The sequence below is a fragment of the Etheostoma spectabile genome, chromosome 2 (assembly GCF_008692095.1).
Source record: "Etheostoma spectabile isolate EspeVRDwgs_2016 chromosome 2, UIUC_Espe_1.0, whole genome shotgun sequence".
NCBI classification, from domain to species: domain Eukaryota; kingdom Metazoa; phylum Chordata; class Actinopteri; order Perciformes; family Percidae; genus Etheostoma; species Etheostoma spectabile.
The window spans coordinates 18,607,754-18,630,123 of NC_045734.1; the positions used below are offsets into that span (position 1 = coordinate 18,607,754).

General features: G+C 38.4%; 1 protein-coding gene across 2 annotated transcripts in view; it reads left to right on the top strand.

Moving 5' to 3' along the window:
* cygb2 (cytoglobin 2) overlaps window positions 1–19,849 on the top strand; it is a gene marked incomplete at its 5' end in the record, with an annotated part of 21,109 nt that extends 1,260 nt beyond the window's left edge. Inside the window, 3 exon segments of one of the 2 annotated variants that reach the window (XR_004335490.1) lie at window positions 11,247–11,478; window positions 13,485–13,859; window positions 19,839–19,849. Coding sequence is in view for 1 of the 2 variants with exons in the window: in XM_032538637.1 (XP_032394528.1) it covers window positions 11,247–11,478; window positions 13,485–13,649 (397 nt within the window). 2 annotated transcript variants of the gene reach the window in all.
* Between the last annotated feature and the right edge of the window lie 2,521 nt (window positions 19,850–22,370).

Consider the following 22,370-nt stretch of genomic DNA (forward strand, 5'->3'; position numbering starts at 1 on the left):
AAGCCGGCTTCTCTCAGCTGCAAGGAGCAGCAAAATTGTTGGCGTTGCGGTTTGGGCGTTAAGAGCATGTTGAGCGTCAATCTGAAAGTTGAAATTTTTGAGTTCATCCTTAATAATAAGTAGTTAGGAGTAGTAGTTAGGAATTAAAGTCATGGGATCTCTCTCTCTCTTAATTTGTCTTCTGTCCCTGGCATTCTGTGTGTATTTACATCAAACACATAACAGGGGACACATTCAATTCAATTCAATTTTATTTATTGTACCAAATCATAACAAAAGTTATCTTGAGTCACTTTACAGATGGAGTACTAGACCACACTCTATAATTTACAAAACGCGAACGTGCAACAGACTTTAAAACAAAGACGGCAGTGAAACACAGATTTTCAAACTGAGCTTTACATGTTGAGGCAATAATTCTTTTATGTTACCACGTTTAGAGGTTTTTTGTTTAAAGACACAATAATTAAGCACATAAAGGCGTGTGTGCATGCGCGCACACACACACACACACACACACACACACACACACACACACACACACAAACACACACACACACAGTGAAAGAAGAAATTAAGATATACTTGATAGTCCACTTCTTAGTATCAGAAGACACCCAATGTTTTTTCATTTCATTCAATTCATGCAGTTTATGCCTCATAAATTGTTATCTTTGTTGTAAGCTTGTAACCTTGTTCTCATATTACACACAGCTCTTCCTAAATCAGGGTTACTGTCTTCTTAAGTTGTCAAAACATACCCATAAATATAAAATCAAACATTTTCTAATTAGCCTAATCTACACAGGCAGTAATTCTCTGTGAAGCTTCACTGTAGAGTGTTGCAGACCAACTCAATGTAGCATGGCTTGACTGTGTTTTTCCTGATTCTTTTCATGTCTTTTTTGTATATCAAAGAAGAAAGACCTGATTTGTTTGAATGTCCTCATAACTGTCTCAGTGTTACACTAAGAAAGCCCTGAAGGGCTTGTTAGAATGGACAGCGAGTCGTAGCCAAGGAGACAGATTTTCGGTTTGGGGTGACGAGAATCCCTGAAGGAGAGAGTGAAAAGGGGCAGAGAGCATCTTTTCTTTATATATATGTGTGTGTGTGTCTTGTGCTTTTATCTGTGCATGACAGCAACAAGCTTTGGCACTTGAATGTCTTCTTCCATGCCACACTATTTGTATTTCTCTTCGGTCACTTCTTTTACATTTCTTAAATATGATGATGACCAACAAATTCAATTATGCTACCAAACATATTACATATACCAGAAATTTGTTTTGCTGACTCTGGTCTAGATACATATATATTGACAACTTTTAGAGCTTCTCATAGTCAAAGAACAACACAACACAAATAATAAGTTGATAAGTTGGCATAATTCTCTGTCGATCTACTAATCAAGTCAACTGATTGTTTCAGCACTTTACATTGTAATTATGTTATCCGTTTGATGCACAAGGAGTGTGATAATCAACAGCTGGCTGGCATTTTGTTTGTCAGTGACCTAACATAACCTGAGGGGGACTCTGGGTCAAAGTCTTGAACAATGGAGATCTTCTTTTTGAGATCAGTACACAGTGTCCCACATGTTATCACAGATTTACATTTTCGTGTCAATCCATGTACCTGGATGCATTGAGGGAATAGACAGTGACAATAGCCTGAGTTCATATCACCAATGCGTACAAATGCAATTGCACCAAAGAGTGAGAGCACCCCAGGCGTTCAGCAGAACAGTACATATGGCATCTTTGTAAATACAATCAAACCCTGCATACTCATACTTACATACTGCATACTTTGACTTAAATAGTACTGTTGTACTGACAATACTAATGGAAGGATTCAAACAGATTTTTACAAAGCAGATGATAATTAAATGTCAAATTGAAACAGACCTTTGAGACCATCTTACTTAATTAATTAAAAGTATTTAATGCTGTATTTATAACAGATCATTGGAGTAGGACCAACAAACAGGATTGGTGTACTCGGCTCAGCTCACTTGGAACCCCTAAACGAGGTGGTAGCAAAAAAAGCACCTGGAACTATATTTGTCAATTTGTCAATGGAAAACCAAAATAGAGCAAGTTGAGATGAGTTGAGCCATGTAATTGAAATGCGGCATTATAGGGCTTTCACACACAAGTATGTGGAAGACCATTATTTCTGATAGAGAGAGCAGTTGCACGTACCAAAGTAAAGCACACTGCTCTGGTTTTGAGAGTTCAACCAAATTAAAGTTGTACCTTTGTGTTGCAAAAGTACGGAGCCCTGGAGGTGACATGGAGGGGGGAAAAAATAACAACATATAAAACATGTACTGGGGACGAACACTTTTGCGAGATCGGTCTTTGTTTTGCGATATCTCCAGTTTGATTTGCGATATCTCCAGTTTCATTTGCGAGATCTTGAATTTGTTTTTGCGAGATCTCCAGTTTTGCGAGATCTTGCAAATCCAACAAACAATAAGGCTAACCTAGCTAGCTAGTAGCGCGTAAGCTAGTATCTAGCTAACTAGTAGCATGACATGATCACATCTCCTTGGTTGTCCAAATACATCCATTGTTTATTTTGATAAGCATTACTAATTAATAAATGACAATTTAAGTTTATAATGAACATTGTCATTAACTGTAATTAGATCATGCACAGTAATCATGTCATGCTACTAGCTATTGTGCTACTAGCTACCTAGGTTAGCTGAATATTGTAATTGTTAACATATTCCACATTTATTACAAGGTAATATTATAGTTAGCATGTTTGAAGTTCATCAACATCTGAAAACATTAATCAATATGCTGCTATCAAGTAGTCTATTTAGACTATTTAAAATTGATAACAAAAGGCCCTCTTCTTCTGGCTTCCCTCTTCATGATGTAATTCTAAAAAACAAACAAAAAAACCCACACAAACAAACGGCCAACTTTGCGCATACAATGTGCTTTGTATGAAAACCCTGTTAAGCAGGAAGCTTTTTTTAATGTAAGAAAGTCAGATACATCAACAGAAACATATAGATACAATACAAAAAGCACAACCTATTGATACAACAAATAGAGAAAGGAAGAAAACTAGAATAAAAGTCTATAGCCATGCTGTCAGGCCCTTTAAGCTAAATGCTAACAATATTACTTGTGAGCATAAGATTAGCTTATTAGCACTACAATTACAGTTGAGGCTGATAGAAATGGCCTTAATTTGCAAGTATTTTTTAAATAATCCTTAACCGTTGAAAAAAATGGAAATTGTAACCAAGTGGCTCTATTCTTATTATTACAATTTAGATGATGCTCTGGGGATCTTAAAAGTCTATGCCACATTTAGGGAAATCCAGTAGCTCCACAAGATATGTAACTCAAAACCCAAACATGTCAACCTGCTGGTGGCACTAGAGGAAAAGACAGGTGCTTATCAAAGTCATCAATAGGATTTATTGTCTGGGGAACAAGAATGTCTGTACAATCTATCCAACAATTGTTAAGACATTTCAGTTAATACAGTAGGTCTACTAAAATCAGGAATATGTTATTTTTATTTTTGTCAATAATTAAGCCGGTAGTATGGAGTCAGAGAGTTTGCCTTGAAAAAGATGTCCTTGACTGGCTCAAGGTGGTTCATGGTAATCTAAAGAATAAGAAAAAGCCTTACACTGCAATCAAAATGTGATTAACAAGCCCCACTAATGGTGCTGCGTTGGCTTTGATGACTTTATTTAAATGCAGAAACAGATGCAAGAATATGTTCAGAGGTCTCCAAAGTACTAAACACCAGCACTGCTCTCACACAGGGACAAAATGTCTCCCACCGTGCCTCTAGAGACAGGAACAGAAACAGGCAATGGTCAAAATCCAACTCGCGGGTAACCATATCCAAAAAGTCAAGCAGAAGGAGAAATCCAAAAGGCAATGTTCAAAAACAGGGAATCCGAAAAAACAGGAACACAAGGAATAGGCTACAGGGGAACGCTCAAAAGCTGACACAATGAAACAGAAGATCTCGCACTGGGGTAAGGGGACTGAACTTACATACACCAGACAGGGGAGTCAATTAGTTACAGGTGCAACACATTAGGGCGGGGACAGATAACCACACAAACGGGAAAATCTACAACAGGAAGTAAAACAAGACAACACAAAGGAGAACAGAGAACTTTCAAAATAAAAATAAATAAAAACATCCACAGAATAGGGCAAACAGCCCAAAGAGGATGGAGGGGGTCCAGAGGAAGGACAAATAAAAGTCAACCCTGGAAGGGTGAAGGGAGGACAAAGAACTGGGACAACACAGGCAAAGGCGGGCTCGTTGAACTGAAGACAGTGGGGCTTGGGGAATCAAGAGCTGCTGCTAGTGGCGAAGGCAGAACTTCTCTGGAGGCTGAGCCGGACAGCAAAGGAGGAGCCCCTCTGGTGACCGAGCAAAGGGGCAACATGGATAGAGCAAGGAAACGGGTCAGCGATGGGTCTACTGAGCCAGGATCCGTCGACAAGGTAATAGGAACATTAACTGGCAACAAAACAACAGGTTCAAGAGTCGGCCGAGCCACTGACAGGACACAGGGTGCAGGACTTGGCCGGGTTGCCAACGGAACACTGGGAACAGGAGTCACTGGGACGCCGGGCACTGGCAAAGTCTCTGGGGCACAAGATAACGACACAGACTTTGAAGAGCTGGGTACCAGCACAGTCTTTGGGAGGCCAGTCAACGAAGTCTCCGGGAGGCCGGTCAACAATAGCTCTGGGAGGCCGGTCAGCTGAAGCTTTGGAAGATTGGTCAGCTGAAGCTCTGGAAAGCTGCACAGCTGCTTATAACCCTTCCCACGCTCACAGAGAGATGGACCCACAATGCAGTAGTAATGAAGTTCAAGGGTTTTATTAGCAAGCTAATAATGCAAGCAACAGTGCTCAATAATCAGCAGGCAAATAGGCAATGGTCAAAATCCAACTCTCAGCTAACCATACCCAAAAAGTCAGGCAGAAGGAAAAAGTCCAAAAACAGGCAATGGTCAAAACACAGGGAATCTGGAAGACAAGGAATACAGGCAAACGCTCAAAAGCTGACACAATGGAACAGAAGATCTTGCACTGGGGTTAGGGGACTGAACTTAAATACTCAAGACAGTGGAGCCAATGAGACACAGGTGCAACCTATTAGGGCGGGGACAGGTAACCACACAGGCGGGAAAATCTACAACAGGAAGTAAAACAAGACAACACAAGGGAGAACAGAGAACTTTCAAAATAAAACAGGAAACAGAAAACATGAAACGTGACACTTCAGGCTTGACTGGTTTTGTTTACATAAAAAGTAAGTGAAGTAAGTCACAGCTGGAATTTTTGCAGTGTTATTGTAATGCCAGCAATAAGAATTTAGATTTTGGTTTGGGATATTATGTAAATGATAATAAATGGCCTCATATGAAAAATATAGTTGGAAATGGTTAAGGTCTGCTTAGGGTTGAGCAATAAAAAAAACACTTAATGTAAAGATTGTGGTTACCGTTAAAAAAACTATTGTACCACTTACATTCATACATAATTTATAGAGTTTTTAGGTGCTTGATGATGTTTGGAGTTTGAAAAAATCTGATAATTATACAGTATATATATATATATATATATATATATATATACCCGCCCCAGGTTAAAATTTGTATTAATGTGCATAAAAAAACCAAGAAAACATGGAAAAATCTCCAAAAGGCATCAAATGACAGATTAAACATTTGTTTAATATGTCACAAAAACTTAGATTTTTTTCTCCATCATTTACACTTTCAAAATAACAGAAAACATAAAAAATGGTGTCTACAAAGGTTTGGGCACCCTGCAGACCTTGTACTGCCCCCTTTGGCAAGTATCACAGCTTGGAAACGCTTCTTGTAGCCAGCCAAGAGTCTTATAAGTCTTGTTTGAAGTATCTTCGCCCATTCTTTGAATCCATTTTTCCTTCTACTCGTGAAATGTTCCCTGTGCCACTGGCTGCAATACAACCCCAAAACATGATTGATTGATTTTTGTGGTGAGGATGTAGAAGAGGTTTTATTCTAATGACTGTTCAATGAAGACCATATTTGTACAATTATCTCTTTACAGTGGAATGGTGTATCACAACTCCAGTGTCTGCCAGGTCTTTCTGGATGGATCGTGCAGATCGTGCTTCTCTCACAATCCTGCGAGCTCTTCTGTCTGATATTTTTCTTGGTCTTCGAGATCTTGCTTTAACTTCCACTGTGTTTAACTGTTCCTGATGACTGCCATTTCTTAATTACATTCCAAACAGAGGATATTGGCATCTGAAAACGCTTTGTTATCTTCTTATAGCCTTCTCCTGCTCAGTTTTCTAGATAACTGCTTAGAAGAACCTATGGTGCTGGTTGTTGGGGCAAGGTCAGATGAGTCTGGGCGTTTAAAACCTTAAGATTGACATCACCTGGTCTTTCCAGACAATGATTGAGAACAATCCATGATGCGTTGGTCTCAGCTTTCCAAAGGGGGCAATGCATGCTATAAACTCTGCAGGGTGCCCAAACTTTTGAGACGCCATTTTTTTGTTTTCTGTTATTTTGAAAGGGTAAATGATGGAAATAAAATATAACTTTTTGTGACACATTATACAAATGTCTAATCTGTCATTTGAGGCCTTTTGGAGATTTTTCCATCTTTTCTTGGCTTCTTTATGCACATTAATACAAATGTTTACCTGGGGTACCTAAACTTTCGAGCCCCACTGTATACTGTATACACACACACACACACACACACACACACACACACACACACACACACATTTTTAAAATAAATATTAGTTTTACAGTACACAAATCAACTTTTCTGTGCTGTATGGTGGACAAACTGTAATAGTGACTTTGTTTCAAAATTAGCTTAAACCTTGTTTGGCATTTCACATGCTCACATAAACACAGATACAGATGTAACTGCAATACGCTCATATCGGCCGATATATTGGCCGAGCTGATTTTTAATTCTATCTTTGAGTAAATTGATCTATATTGGAAGATAGTGTTTAGGTCTCTGGTCTACTGCATGAAACTCTGATGTTCTACACACCCATCCATAACCCCATCTGTCCAACCTCCACACTCTCACGTTCTGCCTTACTACATAAAGGGTACACTACTTACCGTGTTGGCACTGAACAGTGGCACTGCACGTAAATCACTAGGTCCTCTTCCAGGAACCAAACCCCAAATAAGTCAGTGCAATCCTTTACATTGGGTTCTTTTAAGAGAACATACTTCCTCGAAAATTGGTAAACTTTTCAAATGTTGAATTCTGAGGGTTATGGGATCCACTTTAAAGGATAATAGGGACTTTCAGATGCTGAAACACCAGATCAAACATAGGTTTCCTGTGCCTGTGCACATATTATTTTAATGTACTGTAAAACCATGTCTTAGCTACAAGGGATTTAACATTTATCATTCCCACATAAAAAGATAGGCACTGAAAAAAATAATTATTTTTTTCCTTCAAAGAAAACATCAGAGCAGCACTGTTTTCTTAAAGCGCAGCAGTTAACTATGTCTGAGCATAACAAGAGCTACTAGACAGTCTGTATTATTCCTGTCACCAAGGAAAAGAGTGTGTACATATCGTGACAGCTGGTAGAGCCAAGCTAGCAGTGCTACGGGCAAGCCAAGCCTTTGTAGGTCTAGCATGACATAGGATCTGTGGGATGTAGTGTAGCAGGGCTGCCGAGGGCCAATCTCCAACTGGGAAGTAACTGTACGAGCAATTCTAGGCAGCTGGAGCACTGACAAGATTTAAAGTGGGTCAGAGCAGAAGTGTGTGTGTGTGTGTGTGTGTGTGTGTGTGTGTGTGTGTGTGTGCGTGTGTGTGTGTGTGTGTGTGTGTGTGTGTGTGTGTGTGTATGTGTGTGTGTGTGTGTGTGTGTGTGCGTGTGTATGCGTGCATGCGTGCATGCGTGCATGCGTGCGTGCTTAATGCTTAATTATTGTCATTAAACAAAAAAAATCTCTAAACGTGGTACAAAAAAAATAATTATTGCCTCAACACAGATTTACAGGCTGAAAATCTGTGTTTCACTTTAATTGTCTGTAAAAATTGACAGTATCTGCCAAATTTCTTACATACGCCTTTAGCTAAGCTTTTGGAGACTTATTGCTTTGGCATACTTTCTTTCCTCCCTCTTACAGAGCTGCTGTGACCACACAGTCGGTTGTGATGAAATCTGTCAAACCCCTGAATCCCCAGCAGACAATTTATATTTTCTTTGTTTATCTCTCCTCTTACATCTACTAGGGTGGTTTAAGAATGGAATTCACTACATCTGCACTTAAAAAAAACTTGTTGTGCATACTAGGCAGACCTCAAACGCAATCCAGACACATCAGAGATTAGTGTCATTTTCTCTCACATCACAAGTTTTTAATTGTAAATTTTAAAAAGCTCTGAGGTGAAGGTTGGTAAAGACCAGTTATTTTGTCTGTTAGACAACAACTGAAACTGTTTCCCAGGTTTGTGAGAGAAGGTTAGGATAGGTTAGCTTTAACACTTTTTCATAACCAATATATTAGTGTTCACTTTAAGCCATAGTAGCATGGCTCTGGCAATGTCAGTCTGTTGTTTGGTTAGTGTACCACTTTTGTCCCAACTGAAATGTATGGACAATTGAATGAATGAATCCTAATGACTTTGATGATCCTCTAACCTTTCATCTAGCAACTTATTCAGTTCAAAATTTCACTTTGTCCAATACTTGGTGGTTTTAGACCTGCAAAACTAATGGTATTCCCGTCAGCCTCCTCTGTACTAAGTGTTTTGTTTGTTAGCTAACTAGCAAATTAGCATGCTAACACGCTTAACTAAAACATTGATATGGTCAATATTATTTTTATTATATCTGTGTCACGTGGATTTCGCCAATGCCTCACCTGTTTAGGAAACTAGCAGGAGGTCCTGAGTATATAGATTCCAATGGGAGAATGAACGTGAAAACAGAATATGGCTGATTATATAGTACCACAGTCACCAAAGTAAATGTTGGACCCATTTTCTCCCGAACATTCTGACACCAGAATGGCAATTTTTCAGACGGACAAATCAGAAAAAAAGCTTACTTTGTAATAGACCTGTTGCTATCTCAGCAAAAAACTCTTGCAAGATCAAGTCAACTAACAGTTTTTATCTGCTTAATACTGTGCCTTCACTAGGTGTCTTTCAGGTTAATCCACTGGCATAAACAGCACCAGACATGCTCGATAATTAAAATTAAACACCACTCTACAGCACACCTGCATCCAATTACACTCAATCTTAACTATGATCACGGCCTCATCAGCTACACAGCACTGTAAAATATTCTGCAAGATACTACTGTCACACTGATGGTGCAGATGTGGAATGCACACTTACAAATAAACAAGTGTGTGTGTGTGTGTGTGTGTGTGGTGTGTGTTGTGTGTGTGTGTGTGTGTGTGCGTGCGTGTGTGTGTAAATCATGTTTTAGTCAAAAACCTAATGAAGGAAATCACAATGAATTGATTAGAAGTTATGGCCATGGCATCTGTGCAATTTAAAGCCCTTGGGATATTGTTTACAGACTGAGGGTCATGTTTTGATAATGAGTGTTATACAATTGGAAAGAGAATGACTTCACAGCCTCAGGCCATTTGTTTCTTGGGTAAATTCTTTTTTTTCAAGCATGAGTCCCCACTTTGGTCAAATCTTGCAATGCATGCATGCATGGTTTTTATAATGATACATTTCCACTGGCTTTATTATGGGCTTCTGATAGGATTTGTTGCAGTTAAGTTGAATAGATGTCATGTTGGGTTTATTTCCAACAACAACTCAAGAATGAATAGTAACAACAATGTTAAACAAATATGTCTTTCTAGCTTGTGTAACGTGCTAGGGGTCTTTACTCTTCACTTCCTTTTCAATCTGTATTGAGTATTGTAGAAATTTTATTTTCCATTAGATTCGGTGTAAAATTCCTTCGAATTTACAATGCAGAACCAGAAAATTATACACAGCAGAAGCATTTTCCCTCCGCTCATTTCTAATTCCTCCTCTCATTTTCCTTAGCCTTTATTTAGGACAAACCAGAGAAGAAAAAAACTAATAAAACAAGAAAGAAAATAAGAAACCTTAACCATAATTTGAGTTATGGTAGATTTGTGGCATGATGGCATCATTAGAAGGAGGAGTGTTTTGTTTGATGGCCTTTGTTCAGGTATCAGCATCCAACCGTCGCCAACATAAACTGTAGCTGCAGTTCAGATTCCCTGCTCAACCCAACCCTTTGAGAAACAGAACAAGAAAAAGAGTTTACATCTATGCTCACAGCTATGTGAGACTAAACATAAGCACAGCATGCTGGGAGCAAAATGCTAATACAGCTAAGTTTAGTGTGTTATTTTGCTAACATTTGCTAATTAGCATTGAACACAGACACTAGTGCCACTAGATTTAAATTGTTAAAAAAAGCATGTGTTTCTTTTTACCTGTCATTTTTGGGAGTATGACACAATAGATACAGCCACTGGTGAAGAGCTGGATGTGTCTTTGCATCATTATGTACCATCTTCACAGGCCCTCTTGTAACACTGTCTGTTGGTCCAATTGATTCACACCTTGAATTTGTTAGTTGTGAATGGCCGCTATTTGAGTCCATGAGAGTGATAGTTTTAAATCCCAACTTTTATTTAAAAGTAGAGTATGTATGTGTAATTCTGCCATACTGGGTTTTCTCCAAAAAAACATTGACCGTCTTTCAGCACTTCTGTTGTTACTGGCTGTTGTTCCTCAACAGCCTGTTTTCCGCCGACTTCACTGGTAGTATTTACAGAAAACATCAAAAGACAAGTCTTGCTATTCAGTTTTATAACAAATGCCTGGCAGAGTTCTAACATGGCGTGGCACTGTTCAAGTACAGCAGACTGGAAGGTGACTGACACAAATTGGATGCTAACATGCATTTCTTGTACGGGACTTCCATCACCTTGATTTTAGAGCAAGCAAAGTAAGGAATATTTGTTTGTTCCACACTGCCACTTGTGTTGCTTTTAACATGGCGGGTTTATCATGATGAAGATGGAGTAATTGTTGGTTATTAATATGAGGAATTTCAATGGAAATCTGTTTCTACAACATTTACAATTTAAAAAAATGTTCAGTAAAGAGCACAAGGTTTTTACATGAGGTTTGGATGTAAAAAGTGATCTGAAATGTATTTGCCTCCTTAGATTCTTTGTCAACTTCCCATCAGCCAAACAGTACTTCAGCCAGTTCCAGGACATGGAGGATCCAGAGGAGATGGAGCGAAGCAGCCAACTTCGGCACCATGCATGCAGGGTGATGAATGCCATCAATACTGTGGTGGAGAACCTCCATGACCCAGAGAAGGTGTCGTCAGTGCTGGCCCTGGTGGGAAAGGCCCATGCTATCAAACACAAGGTGGAACCCATGTACTTCAAGGTAACTTTAAGCAGTCATCCACTGTTACCAGATGTATTGCTCTCTAGTGGTAAATACTTGATGGGTGTGTCCATCGAACAAAATAGACTCCTGAAAAGTCCCCTGAAAGATTGTCAGGTGCTTCATGGTCACAAGTCTATTCTTTCTTCAGCAGCACCCTGAAATATCAAAGCATCCCATTAGCACCCTAGAGAAGTGTTCTCATTACCAATCTAATAGCCCAGTGGATTCTTTTGCCTATTTAAATGTAATCACCAAGTTAAAATCATATTCCTTTAGTAAGTTTTGTAAAAAATCCAGTCTTTAATTTAGACCATATGGTTGGTTGCATAATTTTCCCTGTGAAACTATGATTTTTAAATACGATTCCATCTTCATCTGAAGAGGGGAAGCATATGCTTTCCCTCTTTAAGTCTTTTGAATGTCGTCTGCAGTTGGTTCATACATGCAGCTGTGAAGAGGACATATTACCACCATTTAAGCATTCATCCACTGGCTTCCGACGCATTTCAAAATTGTATTTATCGCTTTGTGAATAAATCATTAAAACAATTAGTCCCACTGTGTATTCCCTTTACCCTTAACCTCATATGTACAAGGGTGAACCTCTTAGGTTATTATGTAATATTTTTGTGGTGATCATGATGGTGGTGAGCGTGTTGGGTGAAACAACAAATCATCATCATCATGAATTTTTTTTTCTAATTAATTAATCATTTCAAGCAGTTCATCACACAAAATACCAAACATTTTTGCTGGTTGAAGCTCCTCAAATGTGAGGACTGAATATCTTTTGGGTTTTAAAAACTGAATAATGAATCAAAAATAATCAACTGGTTATAGATAATGAAAATGTATATGGCTCATGAATACAGCTCACCCTTCGTTATCATATGACATCAATAAAGACTGCACCATCTTCTGAACATGTAAATTATTGAGCTTTAAGATTAATTTGTTGGAAATAGTACATACAAGGTCAACAATGCAAGGTCCAACTTAAAGACAGCATCATTTCCTCAGCTTTCAATCACATCCCACGGGCTTATTGCTTGGGGTTGCTCAGTTGTGATGGAGATTGTTTAATTTTTGGGAATTTTGGTGACATGATAACAAGCATAGACAGTTAAAGAAATGGACCAACAGATCCCGTTGTTCTGGACAGAGACCAGTGAAGGAAAATAGAAACACTTTTCCGGTGATGGCTAGGCGTGATGTGCAGCCTCCAACTGAGCTTGACGACGTAGCATAGGTATATGTTTGGAGATAACTTAGACACTGGCTAATTACTGCTAACTAACATGCTAGTTAACAGTAGTAATTAAACCTAAACAGCTAATGGAAGTCCAAATTGTCTGCGTGTTTCTCCTGACAATATGGTGATTTGTCGACTATGCGACAGCAAGTCGCATGGTTATGACACAATTGTTAGCCTATTTATACAAAAACGTCTGATACAGAGCCATAAAGTGAGGTACAAGGTAATGAAGCCTTTTAAACATAGTTGTTTTTCTTTAGAAATAAACAATGCACAAATACAGTCTTGAAACGCTTCAGATGTAAAGTTATTCACAATTTATTCTTTCCCAGTTTGTAACTTTTTTATTGCCGGAAAAAAGAGAGAATTAAGGGGGTTCTATGTGTCCCCAGTTCTGCCTCCAACGTCACTACTCAGCTATCACATTTAAATCCACATTTTCATCTCCCCACTTTACTCCATTTCACTTCTTACCTGGGTTGTCCTTTTTCTCTACTTTGTCATTTCCATTCCCTTTGTATTGCCTGTCCACCCACTGCTTTCATGCTTTACTGTTACCATTTTCAATTCTCACCTACCTTGCCCACTTTTCTGTAAGAGCAAATTGGATTCTTTATTTCCACCGCTCTGTTCTCACTTTACATTACTCTCTCTTCCTTCCACCTGCCATTATCATATTCCCACTTTTTAAATCTCTCTTTTTCTCCCCATGTTCATTAAGTTTCTTTTTCACCCTTCTTCCTCCCAGATTCTGAGCAGCGTGATGCTGGAGGTGTTAGCTGAAGATTTCCCAGAATTCTTCACAGCAGAGGTGCAGATAGTGTGGACCAAACTGATGGGGGCGGTGTACTGGCATGTGACAGGGGCCTACACAGAGGTGGGTTGGCTCCAGGTCTCCAGCTCAGCAGTGTGAAGAATTTGGAAGAAGAGGTGGTAAAAGAGTTTGCAAAAGTTCTGTGAGGATGGTTTCACAGACATGGATACGATTATTGTGGTAATCCATGCAACTTTATTTTTGTGACATTTTGGGTGCTAAGCCTCCATTACTGTAGTGTTTCTATATTGCACTTCCCAGAGATCACTTTGGCACCAAACAATGTAGCCAGACCACATGTTTCTTTTAGTTTTAGCCAGTGGTACTTTGGTCTGTGTTTTTAGCCACGGAAGCTATCACTGCTCACTACACAGTTCTTCTACTGTTTATTCCAAACTACTGTTCCTGCCAGAAGCATACCACACATCATTGATTAACAATTTATCCTTTGCTAAGCCCTGTCGCCCTTGATTACTGTCACTAGGCCTGTCAAGCTTTCCAATGCAGTTTACAATGATAATGAAGTCAGATTTTACCATTCAAAATTCTTGGTAAATTTTTGAAGAAGTGGTTCCTTGATTTTAGACAGAGGTAGTAGGCTTTTCCTTTTCAGCTGAACACTGTTGTTCTGGCCACCAGTAATAACAACTGTTGCTAGCAGATTAGATCAACTATCACTGGCTAGCTAATTAATGTTAGCAACTGTTAGTTTTTTTCCTGTTTCCAACCAACTTTTTTTTAATAAAAACCCTGTAAAAGGGTTTAAATATGTACTTGAAGGCTTCCTAACAGCTAAATCATATTATGCTAAAAAGCTAAAGCTACACGTCCTACACAGCATCTTCACCTTGAAACATGTACAACACATGAAATCAAAGAAGTAGTATTGTTTTTGTATTGTGGCATAGCTATATAAAGTAGTTCTAGCATTATGTTCCTATATGATAAAGAAAAATGTTAAGAAAAATACTGTAATACTGTGTTATAGTACTGTAAGTTTTAGCTGACATTTGCAGCGTAGGTTAGAGCAGACAAACACGCTATTTATATACTGCACTCTTCAACTTTTGGTGTTTTTGATTGAAAAAAACAGCGCCCTCCAAACTCTTGAATACCATATGTTGCTCTCAATGCAGCTTCATGCACATTGCTTTGGCTTGTAAAAAACTCCAAAGCTTGACAGGCCGGCTGTGTGTAGTTACAGATAAGCTAACATTTTGTTGGACAAGGACAGTTCAAGGAAGGATGTTTTAGTGAACAGACAGCTGGGGATGGCAGAAACTTTTATTTAGGCTATACAGAAATGTTGCAGCTTATTATTTTACACTTCACTTTTGTGGAAACCTGCAGTGAAAGAGGCATCTTCCGGCTAAGCTGCACATATGAATAGGCCTACACCTCATGATATTTGAAAAAGAGATTAAAAAATGTTTAGGCAAGAAGTGATATTTAAGCTCTAAGAAGGGGGCAGTTAGATGTTGAAGCTATTGGACTATGGAGCTGCTGACTGTTAATAGATTGTCTTTGTGTCCTATTAAAGTATATCCTCAAGTTTAGGGGACCTGTGTCCCTTTCTCTCTCTATTGATTCATTGCGTGCTCTTATTGTCTCGTTTAACTTTACAGAGGTGTTGTTTGTGTAAGTGTACAGTGGGCAAGTGTGCATACTCTTCTGCCTTTGTTTACAACTCATTGACACGTAGGTCTGTTGACGTGTTAAAGAGGGCTGTATTTTCTTTGGTAAAAGTCTTGGACTAGCAACAGTGCTTTCATTTTTTCACTTTCATTACACGCAAACATTGTGAAAGGGAGATGGAAAATATCAGCAGGTGGACACAATCAGCAACCAGACATGTACACACTCACACACAGGCATGCTAATATTTACAGGACTTCCAGTTAGTTTACATCTTCATCAGAGAGACATGAGGCATTAAAGGCTCCATTAAGGGCTTTAGAAAATCACTCTGGATGTCTATGGAAAACATGTCAGCTTTAGAAGTGCCATCCTTAGATCTCTGACCCATCTAACACAAGAAATTGTATCCAAAGGCATCTAAATACAGATAATGCAACTGTAATAATGTGAATTGTACTGCTTTTGTCATAACACAATGGATGCTTTCCTTATATTTGACCAGGGGAATAGTGGAAGGCTCACAGTTTCTTACTAAACTCATTTACAGACATATTCTGTTATCCGCCCCTCCTTAAACATGTTGCATACTGTCAAACTAACTTTCTTTACCTTAGAGAGTCACCGGATCTTCAGTAATCAGAATCTTTGGACTGCATACACTCCAGTTGCTGTCCCCATCTGCAAGTCTCTCTGGTCAATTCCCAAACATACACTGCAAATCTGTTTAGAATGGACATTTGATCCAATCTTCAGTTTGCATCTGCTCCAGTGACGTCCTGTATCTCCTAGCTGCCCCCCTGGCATTGGCATCTGGCAATAATGAGGAAGTAATGAGTCTCCTCTCCTTCTCATTTGGTCAATCATCTACTGTTACTTCCCATTGCCTCCATTGGGACAACGTCAATGAGAACAAAAACAATTATGACTGGACAGAAACCTTCACACCATGTCAGCCATTCACAACAATGTTTCATAAAAAGGCCTTTTGTTCACTTCAAACATTTACATAAAAAATGACTTCCTGAAGCTGTTAATTACACATCATGCCTTGCCTTAGACCAGTAGTTTCCCTACTGCTGCTACCATACTCCCCTTTGGAAGCTGTTCAATCACGGCTCCCTGTGTAAATTGATTGAATTTCATAAACCAGGACAAATATTAGGTTAACTTACAAAAACAAAAGTAGCCAATTACCTAAATTTTATTGAAGTATTATTAGAAAAACTGCATGTTTCTGATTAGATTCTGTCATGCAAATGAAAAGGCAAGTTAAACCCAAGGCTCTCCTGCTGTATTAACATATATATTGTATGGGACAACTTTTGAAGAAAGAATTCCATTATCTCAAATTAATATCTTGTTATCTTTATATAACAGTTTTTTGTGGTCAAATTTTTATTATTATTATTTTTTTATATATATTTAGAAATTATAAACAGTGACAAACATATACAAACAATACACTGAGACAAGCAACGCATCCAATCCCAAACATAGAGAGGAAGGACGGGAGGGAGGAAGACAAAACAACACATGCAGAAACAGACACATACACAGACAGACACAAGAGAAGGGACCAAAAACCTGCAGCACAAGGCTGCAGCCCGTTATCTTTGTATAACAGTTGTGTTTGCTTGAGATAAGGAGATAATTAACCTGCCATTAAAAATCCTGAGATAACAAGATAATTAACTGTAACTATAACTGTATTTGCTGTTTGTGATCATGATAATAGGATTTAAACAGTAGTTACAACCACAGCCAGTCTTGGCTTCAGTATCTGCAAAAACGGGCCATTTAAATTTGACATACGTTTACTAAGAGATACTGTTAAACAAGTTCCTTCTCCAATTGAACTGGAGAGTTTAAAGCCAATAAAAAGGATAAAAATACACACAGGAGTCAAACATACCAGAAAGTAAACTCTTTCCACTTTGGCTAAAATAGCTCTGAAGGCAGTAAACCTGTTGTCAGTCATAAATGCTCCGTTTCAAAATACACACCAGTCGGGTTCTCTGCCCGACTTCTGACGTCAGCATCCCTCAAGGTTCGGGAGTATTTTTGTTATGCAGAGTTTCCCAGACATCTTATTTATTAAACACTGTGTGGTGTTGAACACATCTGCAAACACACACTTGATGGAGGTACTGTTGCTTTTGCTAAGCTGCAGGTTTTGCGTCCCTCAATGCAGGATGCTAAACATACACACACACACACACACACACACACACAAACACACACACGGTCTTGCATTTAAATGGTGAGTTGGGCATGTCCTCGCATGCCAAGTATAATACAGCATTACTTACTAATCAAATTTAGTTTTAAGAAGAAAAGTAGACAAACTTTACCCAGCAATTATTTTCCATGTTCAAACTCTTTCAGCAAATAAGGGCATCACAACATATGGAACTCTGTGTATTTGTTGTGAAATGTGTCTGTCCATCAGTTGAAAAGTTAGGACTTTATATTTTTCTAAATATATCTATGAGAGGGATTATATGTATTTGAATACTGTTTATGAATATTTCATTGTATACTGCGTTGGTGGGAGCGAGTGCTGTGACTTTGTATTGTTATGAGCATGTTTGCACAGCCTACCACAACTTGTACCTTCGCAGACCTGGTGAAAATGAACCATGACCATCAATAAAATATACTTAAATTTGTCTCTGACTGAGTTTTTTTTAAAGAACACATCAGATTTGAGTTTATTGATGTTTTGGACAAACATGCTCCCTGGAGAATTACAAAGGTCAAGGGTAAACAGCTCCCTTGGATCAGCCCCAAACTTATTGGCAGAGGGACAAAACATGGTCAGCATTCCGTCAGACGAGGGATGGTGCTGATTGGGAAATATACAGGCAGTTGAGAAATTCGAGCGAGACAAAAACTCGTAATGCCAAATCAAACTACTATAGAGAATGTCTCACTAGTGATTTTAAAAATCCTAAGAAATTCTGGGAAAAAATCCAGACCATTATTAATACATCAGATAAACACTCTATTGAGTGAATAAGAGTGGCCGATACAATACTTCATGACTCTTAATCTACTGCCTAAGCTTTCAATCAGCATTTCTCCTCCGTCTGTTCCACCTTACCTTACCTATCACTCAACCTAGCTCTCATTTGACTGCAAGTTTCTTTGGTAATACATCACCTTGCTGCAGTTCTTTTTCTTTTAGGACAATTTTATCAACTGAAGTTCAGCATGCCATCATTGATCTAAATGTAAATAGAGGATGCTGGACTTGATTGAACAGAAAACCGTTTTATTAAACTAGCTTTCCATATTCGTATGTATCCACACGCTGATTTATTTAATCCATCTTTGTCTACCTGTGAGTTACCAGCAATCTGGAAATGTACACGCAAAAGAGCTTTTAAGCGTAAGGTCCCAGCAGATTGGAATAATTTATCTGTTGAAACATTTTTACTCCAATTTTACTACTTCTGTCTGCTCACTTTAAGATTAACTGCCATTGTTATTAATGATGCAGTCAATCCTTATGCCTATACCTAATGTTTATATTTGACTGTAGTTAGAAATCTACTCACACTCTACTGTTTACTTATTTCATTATTATTGGCCATCTTGCCATTTGGTGGTTGTAATGTATTAATGGACAAATGCATGTGTTGTTGTTGTTTTTTTGTTTGTTTTTTACTTTGTAAATGTATGTTTTCATTTTGCTAATTGTATTTTTTTTTTTTTACTCCTCTGTTGTTATGTAACGATGTTGGGACCTCCTCTGAAACGAGAGGATTCATCTCAAGGGGTTTATCCTAGTATGTACATTTTTAAAATTTGATATAGATATAGATGATTCGGGTGAAGCTTCTTGTAAAGTTTTAACTACATACAACCAATAAGTAAAAGATTACCTTATGTCAACATTCAGGCTAAAATCAATCAGAAAAATCACTTTTGAAATAATGAGTACACAAGTTACATAACTAGTCCATTCAAAGCTAATTGGCTGCTAGTCCATGCTCTCCACAAAATGTTCATCATCATCATCTGGAATTTTTTTTTGCATTTATATGCTAAATTTCACTCACATTTTAATCCAGAGTGATTTGCTTATACTTTTCTATTTTTACAAAATAAATGATTATATTAACATATTTTTGGACATATTTTTGGAAACTCTGTGGAACCTCCAAGGACCACGACAATGGTCATGGTTAAAACAAACAGCAGCCTGATGTGTAAAATGTTTTGATGACTGATTCTGTTGTTTTTTTGTGGGGGGACAGTCTCAGTTTAGTATATACATTAAGTTGGATATAAAAAAACAATCAAATAAAACAGAAGATTTAATGAAGGCTAAAACATAATGAACAGAAGAATAAAAATGTAATTGCAGTGCAAGATATGACTACAAAGCCCCAAATTTTGATTAATAGAGGGAAGTGGCAAACAGTATAGTTTACATAGCGCTTTAGATCATGGCCCACAACAAACAGACTAATTCTTCCCAATTGACAAGGTCATTTTTTTGTGATAAACGTGCACAAGTACATCACCCACAGATACATACATGTAGGTACAACAGAACAAGATGTGACGTTAAAATAGGTGGTAACAATCTGGGAACATAAAACATGTATTATACTTTATGTATTTAAACTAATTATAGTATAGTTTCTAATCAATTAGAATGGGGTACAGTATGACTTACTTGTGCACGGACTGAACAACGTAGGCTTTACAAAAGATAATACTGTAAATTCAGAAGAATTTCACTGTACGTTGTGGGCCGTAATCTAAAGTGTTACCAAAGTTTCAACCCTGGATTTAAGAGAACTGAGAGTGTTGCAGATACTGCATGTGGTGCCAAAAAATGAATCCTGCTTCACCTAGGGAGGTCTGGAGGGTTCAGAACGTAGCAGTAGATCAGAAGTGTATTTTGGCCCTGAACCATTAAGTGCTTAATAAACCAGTCATATTTTAAAAACAGTTCTTTGACACACATGAAGCCGGTGCAAAGATCTGAGAACTGGTCTGAAGTGTTCCACTTTGCTGTGTAAGGGAAGACTTAGGCATCAGAAACTAAGGAGAATGGAGTATTTTTCTATGTATTATTTTTAATAATCTGTTTTTGCAGAGGAATCCAGGTTTTACATTTTTTGTTTGTTTTGTTTTCTCTCCTCAGCCAGAGGTGAACTTGACCCAGATAACCCAACATAGCTCATATCTCCTGCCTGCAGGTAGTCAGTGCAGATACTCTGTTTGGCAGTCCCACTGTTTCAGGAACAAGAGATAATTAAATGGAATGAGATGTAAATGTTTTAATCAATGATTAATGGCTTCCTGTTTGCTGCTCGACGCTGCAGGCGAGACTCTAGCTAAGGCTCCAGTGGGAGGTTCATGCAGGGAGGAAAACTGTCATTTTTCAAATCCATACAAACATGTATTCAAGGCGTACATTGTATCATCAAAGACAACTTTATTGTATCTGCTTTCTGAGTGCAGGCAATATTTTTGTCTTGCTTTCACAGGTTACTATAATGGTTGAGTTGCCTAAAGGATTCAATATAATATTCAGGAAAACAATTTTACTGCTGGGCTCGAGTAACAGGAATAGGTGAAGCAGGTAAACACCATGAGAGTCTGAAAATAGACATTCTCCAATGAGTGTCTCCATCATGCACAGCGTGTTCGACAGGACACTGACTTGTCACCATGGCGACACATTTTCCCAGTACTAGATATTGTCATTTCCCAAGAGTGCTGGCAACACGGGCTCATCAACACACCTGGACAAGCTCTACTCTTAAAAACACACAGAGGCTAATAACAGGTTGACTTTGAGAACCATTAGAAGCTAAAACATGACATGACATATTTTCAGCTACTTAGGCTTATAGATGCAATAACATTTATCATTTAATCATGTGTGCATTCACACACACACACACACACACACACACACACACACACGCACATCTATTTCTAGCAAATTGTTTTTGCTTCACGTATTTTAGCTACTGCACAGGGGTGCTTTGAGCTAAATGTTATTATGTTCACAGTGACAATGCTAACATGCGGATGCTAAGCAGGTATAATCTTCACCATGAGGAACCTGAATGTTTGAACCAACTTTGATCAAAATTTGTTCAGCAATCCATCCAACAGTTGTCAAGAGATTTCATTCAAAACTGCAAATTTCAACGCTGGAGAAAAAGTCAAGGGGTCAACAATGTCATGATTCATTCTCTGGGGACCATGAACGTCTATACCAAATTTGAAGTCAATCCATCCAAGTTGTTGAGATACATTTCTATTATAATGTGTGCATGCAGTATATAACTATCCAGCCTACAGAATTTAATAGCAGGTCAATTTTAGCAAACATTGTCCACATGTCAAATAATTAGAATACAATTCCTGAAATATAGGAACCCTGCAGCTAACTGTTCAAAAGGCTTTTTTGCAAATTTTCCCCAATAAATCCCTTAACTATTTCAGTCAAACAAACCCAGAGCACGGCTAAGACAACCAGCACATGCAGGTCAACACAAATAACAGCTCTGTGACACTTAAACCCTTGATTTTCAGGCATTGGTGAGTCTGTGCAGCTCTCAATCAACAGAAAGCTTGAGAGGAGGCCTGAAGAATTTTCCAATTAGGCAGCCTGAGCTCGTCTCAAAGCTGCAGATGAGATGCACAGCCACATCGCTGCAACTTGACATTCCTGTCAGCCACTTGTGTGAACTTCCATCTCTCTGCGGTCCATGCACCAGAGGTTTCATGACAGAGCGGTGACAGCAGAGTCACAGATGCTGTTGCTGGGAATGTCATCGTTGACTTGAGAATATCCATGTCCTGCTGTCTGCAAGAAATAAATCTTCAGAGTAATGAGACAGAGAATGGGGAGGCTAAGAATTAGATTTGTGTGTGTGTGTGTGTGTGTGTATGAGGGTGTGTGTGAGTGTGTGTGTGTGTGTGTGTGTGTGTGTGTGTGTGTATATCCATTTTTGTAAACCATTTTGTGACTTGGAGCCAGGTTGTTGTTGTTGTAACAATGTAACTGTAACAATGGTCATCATACACTAGGATATGAGTGGAATTCAAATTTTAATCTGGCTAAAAATGCTGCTGTACAGCAGGTGATCTGCAATTTTTCACAGATTTACAACATGGGAATACTTTGTCAGAGAGCCTACTGTATTA